The sequence below is a fragment of the Tetrahymena thermophila genome (genome assembly GCF_000189635.1).
Source record: "Tetrahymena thermophila SB210 genomic scaffold scf_8254826, whole genome shotgun sequence".
Lineage (NCBI taxonomy): Eukaryota > Ciliophora > Oligohymenophorea > Hymenostomatida > Tetrahymenidae > Tetrahymena > Tetrahymena thermophila.
In genome coordinates this window covers 30,009-51,850 of record NW_002476580.1, presented here as the reverse complement: position 1 = coordinate 51,850, position 21,842 = coordinate 30,009, and the positions used below count along the sequence as shown (strand labels likewise).

At 20.5% G+C, this 21,842-nt stretch overlaps 7 protein-coding genes across 7 annotated transcripts in view; 6 read left to right on the top strand and 1 right to left on the bottom strand. All coding sequences in view use genetic code 6, as the record gives it.

Annotated features, from left to right (window-relative positions):
* Positions 1 to 33: 33 nt before the first annotated feature.
* TTHERM_001293260 (hypothetical protein) lies at positions 34 to 1,314 on the bottom strand (the record flags this gene model as incomplete). Its single annotated transcript, XM_012795255.1, has 5 exons — positions 34 to 124; positions 384 to 473; positions 733 to 822; positions 1,082 to 1,172; positions 1,221 to 1,314. 5 exons carry the CDS (start codon positions 1,312 to 1,314, stop codon positions 34 to 36), a joined length of 456 nt encoding a protein of 151 aa, XP_012650709.1.
* A 1,576-nt stretch (positions 1,315 to 2,890) lies between these two features.
* Positions 2,891 to 5,490, top strand: TTHERM_01293260 (hypothetical protein; the record flags this gene model as incomplete). Its single annotated transcript, XM_971458.2, has 12 exons — positions 2,891 to 2,907; positions 3,035 to 3,124; positions 3,263 to 3,352; positions 3,462 to 3,551; positions 3,664 to 3,753; positions 4,080 to 4,169; positions 4,258 to 4,347; positions 4,440 to 4,529; positions 4,660 to 4,749; positions 5,016 to 5,105; positions 5,157 to 5,231; positions 5,403 to 5,490. 12 exons carry the CDS (start codon positions 2,891 to 2,893, stop codon positions 5,488 to 5,490), a joined length of 990 nt encoding a protein of 329 aa, XP_976551.2.
* Positions 5,491 to 6,000: 510 nt separating this feature from the next.
* Positions 6,001 to 10,498, top strand: TTHERM_001293243 (tetratricopeptide repeat protein; the record flags this gene model as incomplete). The annotated part of the gene is made up of 22 exons (XM_012795254.1): positions 6,001 to 6,039; positions 6,105 to 6,154; positions 6,291 to 6,374; positions 6,438 to 6,527; positions 6,705 to 6,797; positions 7,073 to 7,162; positions 7,285 to 7,374; positions 7,497 to 7,586; positions 7,731 to 7,820; positions 8,047 to 8,136; positions 8,247 to 8,336; positions 8,426 to 8,515; positions 8,613 to 8,702; positions 8,761 to 8,850; positions 8,902 to 8,991; positions 9,257 to 9,346; positions 9,439 to 9,528; positions 9,590 to 9,679; positions 9,778 to 9,867; positions 10,026 to 10,115; positions 10,167 to 10,241; positions 10,408 to 10,498. 22 exons carry the CDS (start codon positions 6,001 to 6,003, stop codon positions 10,496 to 10,498), a joined length of 1,872 nt encoding a protein of 623 aa, XP_012650708.1.
* An 833-nt stretch (positions 10,499 to 11,331) lies between these two features.
* On the top strand, positions 11,332 to 13,398 carry TTHERM_001293241 (hypothetical protein; the record flags this gene model as incomplete). Its single annotated transcript, XM_012795253.1, has 8 exons — positions 11,332 to 11,355; positions 11,436 to 11,471; positions 11,532 to 11,569; positions 11,670 to 12,004; positions 12,148 to 12,337; positions 12,395 to 12,605; positions 12,673 to 12,880; positions 13,196 to 13,398. 8 exons carry the CDS (start codon positions 11,332 to 11,334, stop codon positions 13,396 to 13,398), a joined length of 1,245 nt encoding a protein of 414 aa, XP_012650707.1.
* Positions 13,399 to 13,805: 407 nt separating this feature from the next.
* On the top strand, positions 13,806 to 18,160 carry TTHERM_01293240 (hypothetical protein; the record flags this gene model as incomplete). Its single annotated transcript, XM_971457.3, has 6 exons — positions 13,806 to 13,875; positions 13,945 to 14,447; positions 14,516 to 14,860; positions 14,913 to 15,013; positions 15,123 to 15,856; positions 16,077 to 18,160. The coding sequence occupies 6 exons, from the start codon at positions 13,806 to 13,808 to the stop codon at positions 18,158 to 18,160; spliced, it is 3,837 nt and encodes a 1,278-aa protein (XP_976550.3).
* A 328-nt stretch (positions 18,161 to 18,488) lies between these two features.
* On the top strand, positions 18,489 to 20,556 carry TTHERM_001292250 (hypothetical protein; the record flags this gene model as incomplete). Its single annotated transcript, XM_012795252.1, has 9 exons — positions 18,489 to 18,550; positions 18,602 to 18,651; positions 19,245 to 19,334; positions 19,513 to 19,602; positions 19,691 to 19,780; positions 19,850 to 19,939; positions 20,065 to 20,154; positions 20,274 to 20,363; positions 20,451 to 20,556. Exons 1-9 carry the CDS (start codon positions 18,521 to 18,523, stop codon positions 20,554 to 20,556), a joined length of 726 nt encoding a protein of 241 aa, XP_012650706.1. The 5' UTR covers positions 18,489 to 18,520.
* A 1,251-nt stretch (positions 20,557 to 21,807) lies between these two features.
* TTHERM_01292240 (hypothetical protein) overlaps positions 21,808 to 21,842 on the top strand; it is a gene marked incomplete at both ends in the record, with an annotated part of 1,378 nt that continues 1,343 nt past the window's right edge. Inside the window, one exon of the mRNA XM_971456.3 lies at positions 21,808 to 21,842. This exon is cut by the window's right edge and continues 280 nt beyond it. Coding sequence (XP_976549.3) covers positions 21,808 to 21,842 — 35 coding nt within the window.

Here is a 21,842-nt window from a genome sequence, read left to right as displayed (position 1 = left end):
TATCACAATCCAAAACAAATAAACTGTTTTTACTCAAGGTTAAGTGTCCAAATTTGAGAGATTAATGCAATTTGCTAAACCAGAACCTAAGCCTGATGCACCTTCATCACCAATTTCATTCCTTCTTTTTAAATATTGAAGAAAAAATATATGATTAAATAGTTTATTAGAAGGAAAAAATGAGGAAAAAATATGAAATAATAAGATTAATTAATAATAAAAGCAAAAGTAGAAAATAAAATGATGAGCTTAATTAACAAAGAAAGAACAAAAAAAAGCAAGCACAATAAAAAGAAAAAGAAAAAGAAAAAAGAGCTTTATTGTTTTTAATTAGTTTTTATAATTAAAAATATCACAATCCAAAACAAATAAACTGTTTTTACTGAAGGTAAAGTGTCAAATTTGAGAGATTAATGCAATTTGCTAAACCAGAACCTAAGCCTGATGCACCCATTGCACCAATTTAATTGTAACTTTTTAAATATTGAAGAAAAAATATATGATTAAATAGTTTATTAGAAGGAAAAAATGAGGAAAAAATATGAAATAATAAGATTAATTAATAATAAAAGCAAAAGTAGAAAATAAAATGATGAGCTTAATTAACAATGAAAGAACAAAAAAAAGCAAGCACAATAAAAAGAAAAAGAAAAAGAAAAAAGAGCTTTATTGTTTTTAATTTGTTTTTATAATTAAAAATATCACAATCCAAAACAAATAAACTGTTTTTACAAAAGGTTAAGTGTCAAATTTGAGAGATTAATGCAATTTGCTAAACCAGAACCTAAGCCTGATGCACCTTTATCACCAATTTAATTGTAACTTTTTAAATATTGAAGAAAAAATATATGATTAAATAGTTTATTAGAAGGAAAAAATGAGGAAAAAATATGAAATAATAAGATTAATTAATAATAAAAGCAAAAGTAGAAAATAAAATGATGAGCTTAATTAACAATGAAAGAACAAAAAAAAGCAAGCACAATAAAAAGAAAAAGAAAAAGAAAAAAGAGCTTTATTGTTTTTAATTAGTTTTTATAATTAAAAATATCACAATCCAAAACAAATAAACTGTTTTTACTAAAGGTTAAGTGTCAAATTTGAGAGATTAATGCAATTTGCTAAACCAGAACCTAAGCCTGATGCACCTTCATCACCAATTTTATTCCTAACTTTTTAAATATTGAAGAAAAAATATATCATTAAATAGAGTAAGTTACCATACAAATTTACAAAAAGGGAGTTTTATATACCAGTTTTTATATTTTATAAAATTAAAATTTTAAATATTTTTTATGAATTTTTTTCCATCATAGGTTTTCAAAATTTATTTTTTCAAAAAAAAAGATATGTTATGATTTCTAAAAATTAGCTTTATTAATAATTTTATTATGATATAAATTAAATAGGTATTTCACTCAAGTTAATTTGGAGGAATAAATGAAGAAAAAGATGATAAGATTAATTAATAATTAATAAAATTAACAAAGAATGAAAAAATAAGAAATCATAATAAAAAGAATAAAGAAAACAAATTGAATAAATTAAAAGAACTATAATGTTTTAAATTAACTTTTATAATTAAAAATTTTACAATCTAAAACAAATAAATAGCTTTTATTAAGTGTAAGTTTTAATAGCATAAAATGAAGAAAAAATATCAAATAATAAAAAATGAATAATAAATAATTAAAAATTGAAATGAAAATTAAGTTAAAATAGCTAAAAAATTTTAGTTTTAACAAAAATCAATAAATAATGATGATAATTTTGTTTATAAAAATTGTTTATTTAAATAAATTGATTATTAAATATACAAAAATATCAATAATAATAAAAATAGTATCTTTTAATTAAATATACCTCAGATCAATATGGAGAACCTAATGAGATAAAAGTGAAGAGCTTTTAAACTTTTTTTATTAATTTTTATAAATTTAAAGGATATTAATAAAAAAATTAATAATTACTTTTTCGAGATTATTATACTTTTTAATCTATTATATCATTTATTTTTTTTTTCAAAAATATTGAATAGCAATTTATGAAATTTAATTAATTAATTAATTATAAAAGGATAAAAAGAACAAATAAATATAACAATTAATTAATTATCAAATATTAATTTATATATTTGGTTCTATGATGAGATATCACATCAAATTGATTTAACTTTCACTATTTAAACTTAATATTTGTATTTAAAACATATAATTTAAAATATAGTAGGAATTAGAGATGGCCAGTTATTTATTTAGTCATATTTGAAAAAAACCTTGTAGTTAATGTTCTTAAATATAATAAAAATAATTTATCAGTAGATTTTTCTGTTTTAGCTCTGTAATTTTGGAATATTTATAATATCTTTAATTATAGCCAGATGCCATACAAAAATTTCATAATGACATATTATGAAATATATTTTTTTATTTATTTATTTATTAAAAAATCTGATTTATATATATATATATTTTTTTTAAATGAATTATAATTAATTTATAATTTAATCTATTATAATTTCAATAATAAATAATTTTTTTACATCAAAAAAATAAGTATTTTATTAAACATTTTTTATGTAAATAGTTAGAATAAAATTGGTGACTAAGGTTCATATGAAATAGGCAAAGGTCTAAATAACTGCATATTTTTGAATTATTTAAATTTATGCTTAATGTAAATTATATATCAGTTTATTTTAAAGTTGAAAAATTTTAAATAATTAAATTAAAAAATCAATAAATAAATCACTAAAAAATTTATTTTTAAGATCATAAATTTAAACTCTGTTAATGGATCAAAAATTATTTTAAAAAGGGAAAATTAAATTAGTAATAAAGGTGCATAAAGCATTGGAGTGGCTTTGAGCAAATTGACTAGAGTTACAAATATGAATCTTAATTTAGGGTAAAGTAGAATTAATTAATTAATTGTTTATCCTAATTAAAGATAATTAAATTTTTTTAGTTTTACTAAAATTTATGTTTTTTGATTTATTTAAATTGTCTTAAATTAATTTTTTTTAAACAAAAAGTTAAAATTAAATCAGCGATGAAGGGGCATGTACTATTGGTTTAAGTTTAGGGTATTGTAAAATGCTTTAGTAATTACAATTAGATTTGAGGTAAAATAAATGATTAAATTTTTCTTACAAATAATAAATATTAGTTTTTTATTTATATTAAATATGATCAATAAAATAAATCAATGAAAATTTATTATAAAAGTTGAAATTCTTAAAAAACTATTTTATTTTAAAAAGTTCAAATAAAATTGGTTTTCTAGGAGGTTCCTGTATTGGAACAGGTTTAAGTTAATGTACTCTCATGGCCTCTTTATAAATCTATTTATAGTAATAAAATTTTTAATTCAAAATGTTATTTAATTTTTCATTTTAGTATTTTTTTTTTGTTTATTTAATAAATTTTCATTAAATTTTTATATCATAATAATTTATTAAGCTAAAATTAAATTGGTGGTGAAGGTTCAAGTGCCATTAGCGAAGGTTTAAGCAACTGTTAACATCTAGAATCATTAAAGTTAGATTTATCGTAAATATTTATTCAAAGATAGTTAGTTAGTTAAGCTATAAAAAAATAAATAAATTTTAACTAATAAAACAATTTGCAAAATATTATTTTTATTGGTCATTCAATTTAAAAGTTAGAACAATACTGGAAGTAAAGGGGCATCTGGCATCCAAAGTTGCTTGAAAAAATTAACTAAACTTACTACTCTAGATTTGGGTTTTTAGTAATTTTTTTTACACTTATTTATTTGAAGATATTACTTAATTTATAATAATAAAGTTTATTTTAAAAAAATTATTGTCTATTTTAAAAATAAATGAAATAAAATAGGAGGGAGGGATTTTTAGAATATTAAATCAATTCAATAAAAATAATTATTTTTTAAGGTCTTTATTTAGGACATCCTATTTAATAATTAATTAACTAAGTCTCTAATTTTTTTCTTTTATTAAACCAATAATTAATTAATTATTACTACATAAATTAATACTTTAAATTATCCAGTAAATATACATATATTTATTTATTTATTTGGATTATTTGTCATAGTGATAACAATATAACGGATGAAGGAATAGTAGACCTTTGTAAAGGTCTAAGGAATTGCAAAAATCTTAACTAATTAAAGTTATATATGCAGTAACTAAATTGAATTTACTTTTTCAAAATAATTAAATAAAGCTCATACATACTCATTAGATTTAAAGCTAAATTATTTATAAACAAGCGGAAACTAAATTGGTGATTAAGGAATATCTAGTGTAGGGAATTGTTTGATGAACTTCTCTAAAATAATAGATTTTTAATTTTGTTTAGAGTAAATTAAATTTTTAAAGAATTTTAAATGATTATTTATAAATTAATGATATATACTTAAATTAAAAACAATTTAAAAATCCAAAATAAAAGGGATAATTAAATTTAAAATTAAGGACTAATTGATATAGCAAAAGGATTGAGCTAATGCAGTCAGCTTAAAAATTTAAAAATTTCACTACCGTAAAAAATATTCTAAAATTCATTCAGACTTTATTTGAATAACTGATAAATATTTATTTATTTAATTTTCTATAAATGGAAAAAATTCTCATATTTTCTAAACAAACAAATTCAAATTATTATATAAAAGGATGAATTAAATTGACGATAAAGGAATTATTGGTTTTGGATAAAACTTAAGTCATTGCAGCAATCTCTAAAGTCTAAATTTAGATATATCGTAAATTTTATTTATTTTAAATAATCTTCTTATCCAGAGACACTCCATTTGAATCGAATACAAAATCTTTTTTAAATTTTAAAATTGATATAAAATATCCGTTTTTTTTAAATGATTTAAAAATTTAAAACAAAAATGAAAAATTGATATTATTAATTTATATTAAATCTAATTTTACTTGATAAATATTTTAAATTAAAATACCAAAAATAAAAATAATATTTTTTTTGGAGTTATTTATTGAATAATTTTATATATAAAAATAGAGAAAATAAAATAACTAAATAAGGATACCTCAATTTAGACGAATGTTTGAGTTCTTTAAAAAAATTAACTTTTTTAAAATGCCTACTAAGGTAAATTTTACATCTAACTAATATGTATTAAGCTTTCTAATAAAATTTTAGTAAAAGAGAATAATTACTAAAATCAAGATACATGATTAACTGTAGAAATATAAAGACTCTAAAGCTAAATCTAGAGTAATAAAAATATTATTTTAATGTTAATTCTGCTTTATATTGAAATATAAATATATTTAATTTAGTGATAAACTAGATTTTTATTTTTTTATTAATATAATTTAAACAAACTATATTTTTCGTTCTTTTCTCATTTCATATTTTTACTAATTATATTACTTTTAAAAATAGATTTTGCAGAGAATAAGAATAGGTATGGCATAAGAAAAATGCACTCAAAATCATAAGATTAGTTGATCTTATAATTTAATTAAGCTGATTTAAAAGAATAAATAAATTAAAACAATTTTTTAATTAATTAAAATATGTTTTGTTGCTTATATTATTTAAATCAAAATAATAAAAACAATTTTATTTAATATAGTTCTTTCAACTTTTATTCTCAAGAATTTATTCATTTATTTATATTATTTTAAAAATACATACATACATACAGTAAATCCCTAATAATTTAATTTGATAAATAAATTGAAATTTACAATAGGATATTTTTTAAAAGCTAAAATGGTTTATAATTTTTAAGTAAATTTTGAAAATAAAATTTAAGTTTACAAAAATTTTAGCTTTTTTATATATTATTTTAAATTGCTAAATAATTCTTTAAAAATTATTTATAAAAATAAATAATTTAATCTATATTTATATAAGAATTCTTGTGAATTGTTCCTTAATAATCAAATTTAATTTATTGTAAATTTTTTATAAACTATAAATTAATAATTAGATAATATATAAATAGTAATTAATTAATTTGGTAAGTAAAAAATAAATGTAATAATAGAATTAATCCTTTAATAATTTAGATGATGTATATATATTTTTTTTTGCTTTAATAGCTTTTTATTTTAAATATTATTAACTAAAATTTAATAGCTCTTAAAAAGCAACTTAGAAGAACTAAGCCATCTTAGATTGAAACTAAGGTATTAAATTTATTAATTTCAATTTAAAATCAAAGTAATAAAAATAAAACCTAAATCCACTTTTATTTAATTTTAAAAATTTATTTATTTTATAAAATTTAACTTATTTTTGCAATAGTCTTTTTTAATTATATAGTAATAGTTCTTTTAATAACCTATCTTTGCTAAAATATCGTTTAACTAAGTTTTCAGGAATTCAAAGCCTCAAACTAAATTTAGAGTAAATTATTTTAGAATAACAAAAAAAAAATTCAAAATAAATTTAAATGTAATAAATAATTAGGAGTTAAGATATTTAAGATTTCCAATTTAAAAAATTAGTTGAAATTCTACCTCATTTTAAAAGCTTAAATACGCTGTGCTTTCATTTACCGTAAAAAATTATATTTGTTTAAATAAAAATAATGTTTGTGATTACTTGTACAAAAAATAAAATAAGTGATTTTTTTATTTTATTAGAGGTATGATTAACCAAATAATTTTTGAGCTCTTTTATCAAATTTAAACATATTTTAATTAATCTTTTTTTATAACTTATGTATTAATAAAGAAAAAACAATATTGAGGGGTATTCATTATTTGCTCTCAAGATATACTTGTTAAATTTGAGAGACCAGCTGACTAACTTAAATATTGAAATGGGGTACAAACTATAATTTATTTGCTTATTTAATCAATTTATCACTCAAATAAATTATTTTTAAAGACTAATAAAATAAAGAAAATTGTATTCAATTTTATTTCAAAGTTTAATTAAATTTTATTAGTTAATAGATAAATAAATAGACAAACAAATTAAACAAATTGATTAAATAAAAAAAATTAATTCATATTTTACAAAATTTTTAATATTAATGTTCATTTGATTTGAGAATAAAAATTATTAGCTATGAGTAAATTATTTATTTGTAAATTTAGGAGTAATTAATTAAATGATGATGGAGCATGTGCTTTAGGTGAGTGTTTAAGGAACTTAAATAACCTAAAAGAATTAGAATTATAATTATAGTAGATTTTATTGATTTTTTAATCTATAAATAATTTCATATTTTTTAATTTGATTACATTTTTACTAATTAATTATCAATAACTTTTATTTATGGAATTAGAAATATTAATTAATTAAAAAGCATAAATAATATCACTGATTTAGGAGCATCAAGTATTGGAATTGGTTTGGCAAACTGCACTCAGATTACAACCTTAATGTTGTAGCTATCGTAATTAATTAAATAATTTTTACTTACTCTATTAGTTAGATAAAATAATATTTATTAGTTTTAAATTTATCATTAAATTTTAACATATATTTATTTAATGATTTATTCTACTATAAATAAAGTGAAAATCAAATTGGCGATGAGGGAGCATATAATATCGGATTAGGCTTAAAAAACTGCATAAATTTGAAAAGTTTAACATTATACTTATAGTAAATTTTTTAGACTTATATTAAATTATTTAAAATTATTTGATTCGTTTATTCTTTTTTAATACGTGGATTAAATAAATTATTTTGCCAGTCAGTATCTTGTATTTTCAAAAATAAAAACAATCAAATTATTCTATATAATAGCACAAACGAAATCGGTGATAGAGGAGCTTCAAGTATTGGTAAAGGTTTAGGTTGTTGTACTTAAATAACAAATATCATATTTGGATTTTGGTAACTAAACTGCTTTAATTTTTTTTATGAAAAATAAAGAAAAAAATTTTTTTTACTTTGAGTTTTTTTATATTTGAGTAAAAAGTTAAAATTAGCAAAAGATTTTTTAATTTTAAAAAAATAAAAAATAAATTTGTTTTTGCAAAATTAAATAAAAATTGCTGATTTAATTAATATTCAAAAGTTAAAAAAACATGTAATTTATGAATTATTATTTTTGAAATAGTGAAAACAAAATTAAAGATGAAGGAGCAGATTCCATAAGTTAAGGATTGAATAATTGCTAAAATTTGAGTGAATTAAAATTAGATTTAACGTAAAATTAAATTTTTAATAATTCAAATTATCAAAAATTAAAATTAATTTTAATTATCAAAAAAATAAATGTGTTTAGCTTTTATCAGGTTAATAATTTTTTATAAAAAGAGAGAATTAAATTGGTGATAGGGGAGCATCAAGTATAGGAATAGCTTTATGTAAACTCCCTCTACTTACAAATGTATATTTGTATTTAACGTAAGAAAAACTCAATTATTTTCTTAATATGGAATATAATTAATTGATAAGCTATATTTTAAATAAATTATTTTATCGATTAAAAAAAGAGACAATCACTTTGGCGATAAAGGAATTTCCTATTTAGGGATAGGTTTAAGTAACTTAACAAACATTATAACTTTAGAGCTTTATTTGTGGTAAAAAGGATAATTTTTATTTTAAAAATGCTATTAAGAATTAGTTATTTAATTAATATTATCATAGCTTTTAATTTAAAAATATTTTATTTAAAAGCCTTTATGTTATTAGTGATGCAGGAGCTCATGCTATCGGAGCTGGCTTAAGCAAATGCATAAATCTACAAAATTTAGAAATATTTTTGACGTAAAATTATATTTTTCATCAGTTAAAGCATATCATAAAATTAATTTACATAAAAAAGAAAAAATTAAATTGGCTCTAACGGTGCTTCAAGTATTGGATTAGGTTTGAGTAAATGCACTCTACTAACAGATATTAAATTGTATTTAAGGTAAAGACTTTTTTAAATAAAAATTAATTAAATTTTATTATTTTTAAAAAGAGAAAATAAAATAGGAGATGAAGGAGCCTATGATATTGGAATAGGTTTAGGTAACTGCAAAAATCTCATAAATTTAGACTTATCTTTTACGTAAATTTAATTACTAAAATTAATTATCATAAAATCTCTAAGACCATAATATATTTTACTTATTATTTTTGATGATATTTTTTAGATTATAATTTGAATTTAATTATTAAAAAATTTGAAATTAAGAAATTCAATTCTTTTTAATTAGCCAATATTTATTTAAAAAATGCTGTAAAAAAAATTATTTTGGAGACTATTGATTTAAAAAATAATTATTATTAATAATTAAGTATAATAAATTATTAACAATTCATATTTATTTAAGAGATAACCTTATTGGAATGAAGGGAGCATCTGGTATTGAAACTACTTTAAATAAATGTTCCTAGTTATAAAATCTATAGCTATACTTATCGTAAATTTAATCTATTAATATATTCTACGATGCAAATAGGATTTATTAATTAATGACAAAATATTTATTTCAAAAATTGTATTCAAATATAGCAAAAATTTAATTGGCTATGAAGGTGCAGTTGCTATAGCAAATGGTTTAAGCTAATGCAAAAATTTAAAACATTTAGGATTGTTTTTATCGTAACTTTTATTAACTCTATTTATAATAACCCCCTAAATTTTTTATTTTATTATCTAAAAGAGAAAATTAAATTTAAGATACAGGAGCATCTATTATTGGATAAAGCATTGGCAACTGCCTGCTGATTCAGAAATTAAAGTTACTTTTAAAGTATAAATACATATTTTAATTATATAAACAAAATTCTTACAAGAATTTACTTCAAAATGAAAGAAAGTGATTTTAATTAAAAATTTTTTAAATAAAAGATAAAATAACTTTGGTGATGAAGGAGTGATCGCTATTTCTTAAGGCCTAAGCAATTGTAAAAGTCTCTCTAAGCTTATCATATGTTTAACGTAAATTTTATTATAATTCCTTTTCTTAGTATTAAATTTTTTCTCATTTATGCAATTTTTTTTAGTTGCTTGTTTTAGTAACTTTTATTCTGAATTTCAATGCTTTTGTATAAACAATTTTAATTTTTTGAAAATTTTTTACATTTTAATTAAAAAAGTGAAAATAATATAACTGATTAAGGATATCAAAAATTGGATGAAACTTTTAGTAATTTAAGCACCTTATCTTTACTAGAATGTTATTTCAGGTATAATTACCATTCAAATTAATATATTTTTAATTATAATATTAAAATTAGTGAGAGAGAAAAATTACTAAAATCAAATATGATGCTTAATTCTAAAAGTTTAAAAGAACTAATAATTGACCTTACGTATTTATTATTTTTTATATAAAATTTAAAGAGTTTTTTGGAGATATATAGAAATTTTAGCAATTAGACTAGATAATTGGTCTAAAATTAAAATTAAAGCTTCTAAATAAACTCTTTAGCTACATTTATTAACCATTATTTTCTTATTTAATTAATTAAAATAAAGGTCTTGTTAATAGAAAGAGGATAAATTTTATCATATTAATAAAGCTTTAAAAATCAAAAGATTAGTTAAACTAGAAATTAAATTATATTGATAAAAAACATAAAAATGAATGAATATTATTTAATCTTATTATAAATAAATATATTTTTGCTAATTAAAAAATGAATTTTTTATATTTTTCAACTTTTAATTATGTTTTTATTTTTAGCAATCATTAAACCATTAACTATAATTAATTTAATGAATAATAATAAAAATTTTTTTGAAAAATAATAATTTTGATTTAACATCTAAATTTTATTTATTTAAATTTTAATGTTTCTTTGATAAAATATTAAAAATATTTAAATTAAAATTAGTTTTGAAATAATTAGTTGCATTTTTTAATTTAAAATTTACTTTTGATTAATTTAAAACAAATTATGTATTCTATCAAACCCGTCTAGCTCAGTCGGTAGAGCGCCAGCCTTTTAAGCTGGTGGTCGAGGGTTCGAGCCCCTCGGTGGGTGATTTTTTTTTTTTTAAACACTTTTTTTTTAAGAAAAAATTTATGTTTTCTATTTTGTGGTTCTATTCTTTTCTTTTATTTAATTAAAAAAGAAATAAAAATTCTTATTTGTTGTGTAATATATTAACTAAGATGAAGATATTTTTAATAAACTAGTATTTTTTATTTTATGTGAAATTAAATATTTAAATTAGAGAGATATTATGCATTATTTTAAACAAATTAGCTATAGCAATAATTATCTTTTTAAAATTTTCATAACTTCATTGTGAAAAAGAATTTTGATTAAAAAATTAATTAACTATAAACAGTGTAAATATATATATTATAAATAGAAAGGATAGCAAATTGGTTGACACGAAATTGAAAATCAAAGAGAAAGATTAACATTTATCATTAGCAAAATATAAATAAAAATGAATAGACAAGATTATTAAAGAGTACAATATTAATTTGCAACATGATTTTTAATAGCATAGCTTTTTTAAAAATTATAAAATTTTACATGGTATTTAAATAGGGTAATATGAACGATCCTGATGATTATGAAGATCAAGTAAAACTTAATTTTCTACGCAAATTATCAATTTTAAAAATTTAAATATGTATTAAATAGGGGCAATATTCTAACAAGCTATACTCAAGAGGATATGGGTAAATAATTAATAATAATACTAAAAAGCATTTAAATTCGAGTTTATCAGTGAGTTAAAAAGTTTTATGACATTGCTAATATAAAATTTGCAATATTTAGATAAAGAGGAAACGAAGATGAGCATGATGATGATCATGAGGATTATGGGTAAAATAGAGATAGTGAAAATAATTATTATGGAGAGTAAGATGGATAAGATCCTCTTTTGAGATTGCAGAAATATATTGGAAGAGAATAAATATCACTAGAAACATTTTGGGACAGTACTTAAACTTAAGTACTTCCAGACTAATTTTTTGATTTTTGCAAGAAGAAAGCAATTAAATTTGATGAGAGAGAGAAGCAAGTTCTAATGAAATATTTATGTGACGATAACAATTACATTACTTTTCAATAACTGTGTTAATAAATACCATTTTGGAAAAATGATGAGGGTAAAAAAGATAACTTTTTTTGTATGTTAATTTATTTGTTAGTTAGTTTGATTTTAAAGGATGCGATTATTAATTAATTGAATTGGAATCAATATCTTGTTGTAGAAATTTGTTAAAATATTCTTATCATTTATAATTAACAGGAGTTATGACTGAATTTTTGAAGTAAAAGACTCAAGAAAAAGCAGATAATTCTAAAAACAACGCTAAGAAATAGTTTAGGAAATAGCAATTTAATATAAGACCAGCAAGCAGTATTAATCCATAGCAAAAACGTCCAATTAGCTCAATTTCGTAGCATAATCTAAAGGTTGCTAAGGAATAAGAATAAATGTAAATTTTCATCAAAAAATAAATTCAAAATGGTTATTTTTGTTTGCATAATTTTAGAGAAATCCCAAAGGCTCTTGCTCCTAATAAATCTAAATACTACTTATAAAAGCATAAAGAAAGAGAAAAAGAAATAGATAGATTACTAAAATTAACAATCAGTAAAGGAAGAAATGAGTATGAATATGAGATGCTCATTAAGATGGGTGAAGCAAATGAACTCAGTTAATAACTCAACAGCAAAGTTACTTATAGAGCTTATCGTAGTGCTGTAACAAAAAATTTATTATAAGTTTATAAGCCAAACTTTATTTAATATCTATAAATAAAAAATATAGCAAGGAGATCTTAAAGTGCACATCTATGAATTAGATAAGTATAAAACCTCGATGACATTAGAAGAATTTCAAAGAGAATATAATGCTCTCAAAAACAAATATAATGAAACTAGAAATTTAAGAATATGGGAAGTCTTAAGTGAAAATAAAAAGTCTAAACCAAAAGAATTTAATAAATAATCCAAAGAAGAGTTTCAGCAGACATCTGGTAAAATATTAATAAATTAAATTTTATATTTTTACTATTTCGACTTAAAAAATATTTCTAATTTTTAAATTTTAATATTAAATTTAATTATAATTTTTAATTGTGAGCTATGAATTAAAAATAAGCTAGAATAAAATAAGGCAAATAAATTAAATCTTTGATCCTAATCTTGCTTTAAAATACTTAAAGATTTTAATTAACAAAACATTTTAATTTAGATAAATTTAAAAAGATATTTATTAGTTTATTTTTATTTTGAATTATTTTGTCAAATAATTTAAAAAAAATATTTACAATAATTTAATAAAAATTTAGACACAAATAATAGAGGAAAAATAAATATTTAAGCTAGACATAATGAATTAAAAGGGGTTCTTCTTAAAACAATGGAATTAACAATTGTTTTAAAAGAGTAGTTAGCAGTTATAAATAGTGTAATTAATAATAAAAAGAAAAAGAGACCATAGTCTACAACTCAAAAATAAAGCAATAGTATCAAAAATACAGAAAACATGTGAAGATGCATTTTGTTTATATTCTCTAATATTTTTAAAAATCAATTAAATTAATTAAATCTTTTTTCTTTAAATTGATTTTAAATTTTTGAAGTAATTTGTTTCAATTTATAATTATTTTTTTTAATTTCATTCGAATTTTTACAATTTAAGCTGCTTAAATTTATTTTGAGTATTATTTATCATATTTTTCAAAAAATTTGAAGTTGAAATGTAAAAATTATAACATTTAAAACTTAGTTCAGCAATTAATTAATACACACATACATTCATTCATTTAATAATTGATCTATTAATCTATCTATGCATGTATCGATCGGTGGTGAATCAATCTTTAAATTAATAAAAAAAATTAATTAGTTATAGATAATCTTTGAAATATAGGTTTAGTTCATTATTACAAGCAAATTATGAGCGAGAAAAGCAAGAGAGATCTTTAATACGAAAGAAAGAAGAAAGAAAGAGAAGAGAGATTAAAAAGTAAATGAATACATTCTTAAGCTTTATCTCTTTTTATTAATAATTTTTCAAATATTTTAATTCCTTTAGGGTAGCGAGAAGGTGATGCTGGAAAAGAATTTCCTGCAGAACAATAGCAATTTCCTCCAAACAATTTCAATGAAGTTCCTCCTCCATCTAATAATGGATTTAGAGGATAAGTTAAAAAGGCAGACAATTGGGAAGCTAATGAGGGATTCTAGCAATAAAATAATGTCAACTAAAATTTTGCTCCCCAAACATAGATAAAACAAGATATCAATTTTGTTGAACCTTCAAGAAATTTTTAACAAAATTTTGGATAGGATTAGATGATACCCGTTTAAAATAGTTTCCATGCAAACCAATAACAATAACAAGGATAGCAATAAGAAGTAAATATGAGAAATAACAAGAAGCAATTTATATAAGCATAGGTTGTCAATTAGGCAATAGAAGTATAAAATGCAAATATGCAAATGAGTAACTAATAAAATGAAGGCTAATTAGAAAAATAAGCAATTAATGATTAAAAAATGCAAAAATAGTAATATAATAACATCTTGCAATAGTAAGTAAAAAATATATTTTTTAAATGCTATTTTAGGCTTGCTAAGGTCTTTTAAAATTATATTTAAAAAAGATGGCTGAAAAGCAAATTTAATAGGAGAGAGAAAGGCAATCAAAGGAAATGGAAAGATAAAAGATGGAAGAAGAGAGGAAGAAATTAGAAATGCAAAAAATGTAAGAGCAAGAAAGAGAAAGAAAGGAATAATATAGATTATAATTACAAGAATAAATGAAAATGAAGGAACAGTCTTAACAGTAACAATAGATTCAAAATTAATAAGCAATAGCTCCGACATTCAATTAATAATAGTATAACAATCAAATACCAGCATAATAATTTTATGGAGGAATGTAGTTTGATAACCAGCCAAATAATGCTAACTAAAAGCAAGAATATCGCTAATTTTTGATGAACTAAGTAAAAAAAAAAATTATTTATTGCTTTTTGTAATATTTTTATAAAAATAAAGATGCAAAACAAGAATCAAAATAACAATTAGTAGGTTGATAAAAAGGCTTTATTGCAACAGTAAATGGAAATTTAAAATTCTTAGCCACCAGGCTTTGCACAGTAAATAAATAATTAAAATTTATCTTTTTATGTTTTTTAAATATTTAAATTTTGTTTGAAAATTTTACTTTTAAAAATTTTAATTTAAAAATGTTTTTTTTTTTTATAGAAATTAATTGCCTGTAAATAGAACTAATTTTGCTAGGAAAAATATCAATAATATGTATAACTAACCTGCTGCAATGCCTTCTATGAGTTAAATCTAGAATTAAGAAGGGATGCCTTTAAATTAATATGAATAACCAAATTAAATTTCTTAATAAAGGTAACCTATTCAGCCAATAAATTATCATCACCAGTAGCAAAATATTGCATCTACACCTTAATTAAATTAAGGGTTTTAAGAAGGATTCTAAAATAATAGCCAATAGTATAACTAGCATGCTCAAAATGTTGGAGCAGGTTAGTCTATCCCTTCTAAATAAGAAGGTTTTTAATAAAACTAGTCTGGATTTAAATAAAGTAATGGGGACCAAGTTAGCGCAGTTAGAGGAAACAGAAACTTTATGAAAGCTGAGAATGCAGATTTAGGGGAAGTTAATAGAAAATAATAGCAGATGCTAGAATACAAAAGAGAGTTAGAAAAGTAAAGACAAGAATAAGCTATGAAAAAGAAATAAGAAGAAGAAAGAATAAAAAGAGAAGAACTTGAAGAAGAAAAAAGAATTTAAAAGGAATAAGAAGAATTAAAAAGAAAAATAGACGAAGAAACGAATTAAAAAAAGTAACAACAGGAAAATCTTTAAAAAGAGAATGAATAATTAAGAGAACAAAAATTGAAAAACAAAAGATAAAATGATGGATTTGCTGCTAATGGCAGCGGAGCAAAGATTAAAGCTGAAGGTATTTTTAAAAATTTGTTATTTTATAATATTTTATTCAAAAACTTTGATCAAATAGTTAAAAAATATCATTTAATTGAAAATAAAAAAATAAACTTTATAAGATGAGATTAAGTTATATTTCTTTTTTGGAATTAAATTTGGCTTTTAATCTTAAAAAATAACTTTCAATTTTTAAACTAATCTTTTATATTTGATATTATTTTATGTTAATTTAAAAGAGAACGTTGTACTTCCTATAAATTTTGTTTCAAAGCAATTTTTAAATGATGAAAAAATCAGTGAAGGAATTGATCCTAGGGCTAGTCTTATGGAATTTCATCGAAAGAAATCAAATCAAAATTTAGCAGGATAAGGTTCGATGGTTTAAACTCCATAGAATAATGTAATGACTCCTATGAGTCAATAATAATAACAACAACAATAAATGTTCCCCAATAATATGATGCAATAACCTAATCCTTATATGTAACAATAAATGCAATAACCTCCTATGATGTATGGAAATTAATTTATGATGGGATAGTATCCTCCTATGCCTTTTGCTCCTTAAATGGCACCCATGATGATGAATCCTTAATTGATTTAATAATAATAATTCTTAGCGAAGTAATAAGCAGATATTTTACCTTAACTTTATGAATTAAAATTGCAGATGTAATAGCAGTAGCATCAAATTGATTTGATAAAAAGCTAAGCTAATGTTGCCATTGATGAGAGGAATAAAGCTGAACAAAAATATTTAGAACTCAAAAAATTATACGAACAAAAGTAATAAGAAGAAAAGAAATATTAACAGTAGCTGTAAGATGCTCTTAGCAAATATCATCCAAGTAATAAGCCTCACTAATAACTAAAAAAAGAACTAGATTTCATCACTCCAACAACTCAAGGAGAAAAGTATGAGGCTCCTTCTAAATATTAATTTCACGCTGATGAAATTTAAACAGAGGCTGTTAAACCATTTAGTAATGATCAATAGAATAATAAATAAAAGAATCAAACTTTTGGAAACAGGATTGACTCAGCAAATTTAGGAGCAGCTTCATAACCACAAATAAATATTGTCAAATATCAGGAACCTCCTTCTTACAGCACAAATTAATAAATAAATAAAAATAATAATAATATTAATAACAGATTAGGTACATTAAATAATATACCAACAAATAATAACATAGAGTTAGACTCTAACCCTAAATAATTCGATGATAATTTGTTAGCAGAAAAAGCTAAGAAAGAATATGAATTCAAAATGCACTAATATGGTATGAAATCTTTGGTGAGTAACAACAAGTTTATTCCTTTAGATATTCTTGATTAAGTCAAAGATTCTTAGATAACTATGTCTAAATTAGGAAATTATGGTGTAAATGGCTCTTAGATTAATGTTTAGCAACAAAACCATATTTCTGCTTAGAATCTAAATCTGAACAACAATAGTGGATTTGCTAGACGCCCTTAATCGTATAATAGATCATCTAATGATTTAGCAAGTAAAGATAATCACTTAAAATATGATATTCCTTCAATTAATAGTGATATAATGAAAGATATTGACAAAATAATGCAAAAGAATAATAATATGGGTGACTAGTTTGCTACATAGTAGAGTTTTTATTAACAAAATCCTAGGCAAATTAAAGAAACAAACAAAATTAATAACGAAAATCAAAACGAAGGAAACTCTTACAACCCTTAAATTGGATTTAACTAAAATGTATACGCCTAAAAGCCGCCTAGCAGAGTAGGTTCCAATTAAGGTATGAGAAGAACTGGAAAGGAGTAAAATAACCCTTTTGGCTCAGCTGCAAGAGGTATTTTGGGAGATTCCAAAGCATTTGAACAACAAAAGTAATAAAAATAGATAAACTAATCCAACACATACAAGACTAATGTTGAGCAAGAAGGCTACAATCTTGGAAGCGATTTTCCTGATTTTTCAGTAAATAACAAAAAGGGATTCAGCAATGGACTAGGTTCTAAGGCAAAAATAGAATAAAATCCAAGTGAAGCTAACTTTTAAGCAAGCGAACTCAATTTTAGAGCCAGTGGAATGCTCAAAAATGACAATAATAACATAACATATAATAATAATAACACTTATAACACAAACAACTTCGATATTGAAAAAATAAATTAAAGAAACGAAGAGAGACTTAAAAAATTAAATTAATTCAACATTAACACAGTCAACAATGAAACTCATAATAATACCACAACTAATAATGATTAAAATTAAGATGTTTAAGACAAATTAGAACAATTACTACAAAGATTTAACCAAATTAATAATGTCCAATGAATGAGCTTTATCTAATTTATATTGCAATTAATAAATAAAATATTTATTTTAATTTTCTTTCCTTTAAAATTTATTTATTTGTTTAAAGTATTTTGAAATATTATGCCATTTAATTACTTAATATATTTATTAATTAAATTAATTCCATTTATTTTTTTGACTTTCAAAATAGCTAATTATTGTAAAAGAAATAAATTATATACTATTTAAAAAAATTGTATGCATTATTTTGTTAGAAGAATTATTAATATTTCAAATTTTATTTGATTTGCTTAAGTACTTATAATTCAAAGATATTAACTCAATCAATATAATCTTTATTTAATCATAAAAATCAAATAAATTAAAAGAAGCATAAAAATGAGATTCTCTTTTAATCAAATAAAATCTGTAAAATTCACTTAAAAATGAGCTTGTTTTAACTCAACACCTTAAAAATAGTTATTAGATTCTTTTGTTGTAGATTTCTCACAGTTATATTTAGATTTTAAGTAAGATAATTGGATTTTCATTTAATCTTTAACATAAATTTTTTTATTGTAACTTAACATAAATTTTTTCATTATTAATTAACATAAATTAACTTATAAGATTTAAATCTTAAATAATTGTAAGCTCACAACTATAATCCAAATAATAAGATCAAATAGCTTTAAACTAAACCCTATTGATCATTTATTTTATTTCATCTTTTAATAATTGTAAATTCATCAACAAATGACTGTAATATTAATATACAAAGCAATGTTGTAATCTTTGGTTAGTTCCAATTGTGGAATTAAATCCGTTTGGAAAAATCACACTTTAATTAAATTTATGGTTAATAGAATGTCATATATCATTCAGTAAATAAGTAAATAGAAAATATAAATTATATCAATTTAAAAAAAACAAATTTTTTAAATTTAATTAAAATGCGATATTTTCTTTTAAAAATATAAAGTTAATTAGATATTTCGTACAAATTAACAAGTCAGCGAAAAATGATTCTGACTTACACTTTATTAATATAAAATTATATCAATCAACAAAACAAAAAATAAATTCCTATCTTAAAATAAATACTTTTTTCATAAACTAAAAGCTAGAATAAGCTAGGCGAATAAGGAGTAATTGACTTAAGCGGATATCTGTCAAATTGCAATTATTTGGATAACTTGGTACTTAATTTAGAGTAAAAAATAATTGAAAATTTAATGAAGCTTATTTTTGTTAAGCATTTTTGAAATAAAGAAATATTAAGAAAAATACTAAAATAAGTTAAGCAATAAGCTTTATTTTTTAAGATTTTCATTAAATTATCCAAAAAATTTTCTAATGTTTCTTTTAATAAATTTATGATTTATTTACAGCTGGAATTTAATTGGTATCTAAGGCATACAAATTTTGGGATCTAAATTAGCAAATAACAAAAGCATAAAAAATCTAACTTTAAAACTATGGTAAATATCTTTTTTTAGAACTTAATTGATTTTCTAATATAAAAAATTCACTATTAAATAAATAACTTAATCATTAAAATATAATTAGTGGAAATAATCTATTTGCATAAGGAATATCTGATTTAGGTATTTAGCTCTCTAGAATGCCGAAACTATAAAGCTTGAATATATATTTAGGGTAGAATTACTATTTAATTTGGATTTAATTTTTTAACTTGCCATTAAAAAATATCATTAACTTTAAAAGGTAAAACTGTATAAAGTCTCAGGGCATTATCGACTTTAGTACTGCTTTGATCAACTGCAAAAATCTATAAGTTTTGGTTTTGTTTATAAAGTAATAAATGGCGTTTTTCTGTTTTTATTTCTGTCAATCTACAAGGATAAATATGAAAAAATTTCAAATTTTATTTTTTTTAAACTCTCTTTAAATATTAAAATGATTTTTTACACATTTAAAAGTGGAAATAATATAGGGGAGTAAGGAGCTATTACCCTTGGCAGCAACTTATCTAAATTTTAAAATCTTAAAGAACTGGCTATTTATTTGCAGTAAATTTTATTTTTAATTTCTTTTTAAAATAATAAAAAATTTATCATATCAATATTTACTTTTAATAAATTTTTTAAAATAATTTCATTTTTTACAAAATTTTCTGTTTAATATATAGCTCTTGTAATACTGGAAATAAAGGAGCATATATGATGTGCAACTAAATATCAAAAAGCAAATCCATTACAAACTTAATGATAGATCTAAAGTAAATGAAATTAATTAATCAATTAATTTAATTGATAGATTTGCTTAAAATAAATCAAACAAAAATAATTTTTTTTTTTAACAAAAGCTAAAATCAAATAAACAATCTGAATAAACTCAAATTAGAGGCTTAAATTAAAAAGACATTAAGACTATCAAAATTAAAAATAATACTTAAAATTTAATGCTATTGATTGTTTTTATAGGATAATTAAATTTTTGTATTTTAGTTTGATATAAAAATAATAAGTTTAATAAAAAATTAATTTTATAAATTTATAATACTCTTCCTTCAATATTTTAGCAACAATTTCACTAATTAATATATTTTTAATAAAATAAATAATAATTTTTGCTTGTAATTTTTAAATTTTAGAAGTTGATTATTTCTTTAGCTTTTTATTTTAATATTCCTTTTTCAAATTAATAATATTAAAATATCAAAAGTAACTATAAAATAGATGAAGAGGGTCTGAACTTATAGGTAGGATACTTAAAAAATGTATTAAATATTTAAATTTAGATCCTCAGTAAATATTTTGTATTTAAAAATTATTCCATTATACTTTAAACTAAATTATAATTTTTGTACTTTACTTTTGATTTATTTAAATAAAATATTTATAAATAATTTTAAACTTTTAATTTATCATCATAATTTTCTATTCACATCATTTTTTTTATAATAAGTGAAAGTTCAAAAGCTTTTTAAGGAGGATCTAGTTTAATTACTGGATTATAATCATGCTCTATGCTTTCAAATTTATCACTTAATATTATGTAAAAAATATTATTTTAATTAAATTTGTCTTAATTAAGAAAGATTTATTAATAGTATTTAATACTTTTTAATACAAATTTGTAATTTTGTAATTTTGATTTTTTATTAAATATTTTAAGCAAAAAAAATTTTTATTCAGGTTTTTATCATAAAATAATATGTAATTATTTATTTTATTTTAAAAAATTTTTGTTTTTTTAAAAGGGATTTAATAGTAGATTAATAAAAAGAAAATTGTAAATATAAATCAATTATAATATGATTGATTAAGAATAAGCAGTAATATGTAAGAATAAAAAAAGTCTAATTAAAAAATGATATAATAAACATTAAATGTTTATAATGAGGATTAATGAGTTGTTTTTCTGATGGTTATATATGAATTTATATAGTTTGAATGAATTCGTTAATTTCTTTTAATAAAGAAGTGATATAACAAAATTCAACTGAAAGAGTAATAAATATCTAAATCTTATAACTAAATTTCAAAATATTATGGCAACAAAGCTTCCGTAAATATAACCTCATACTTCAAAGACAAATTCTTTAAATGATAAAAAGGTTCCAATTAGGACGGTAAAGAAAAGGAGTGTTTCAGAGGTTGAAGATCCCATTTCGCAGCTTAAAAAAAATTTATTTTCAAAGTTAGAGAGGTATGATAGAGATGAAAATTAAAACTTAAACAAATCATTTGGCGTA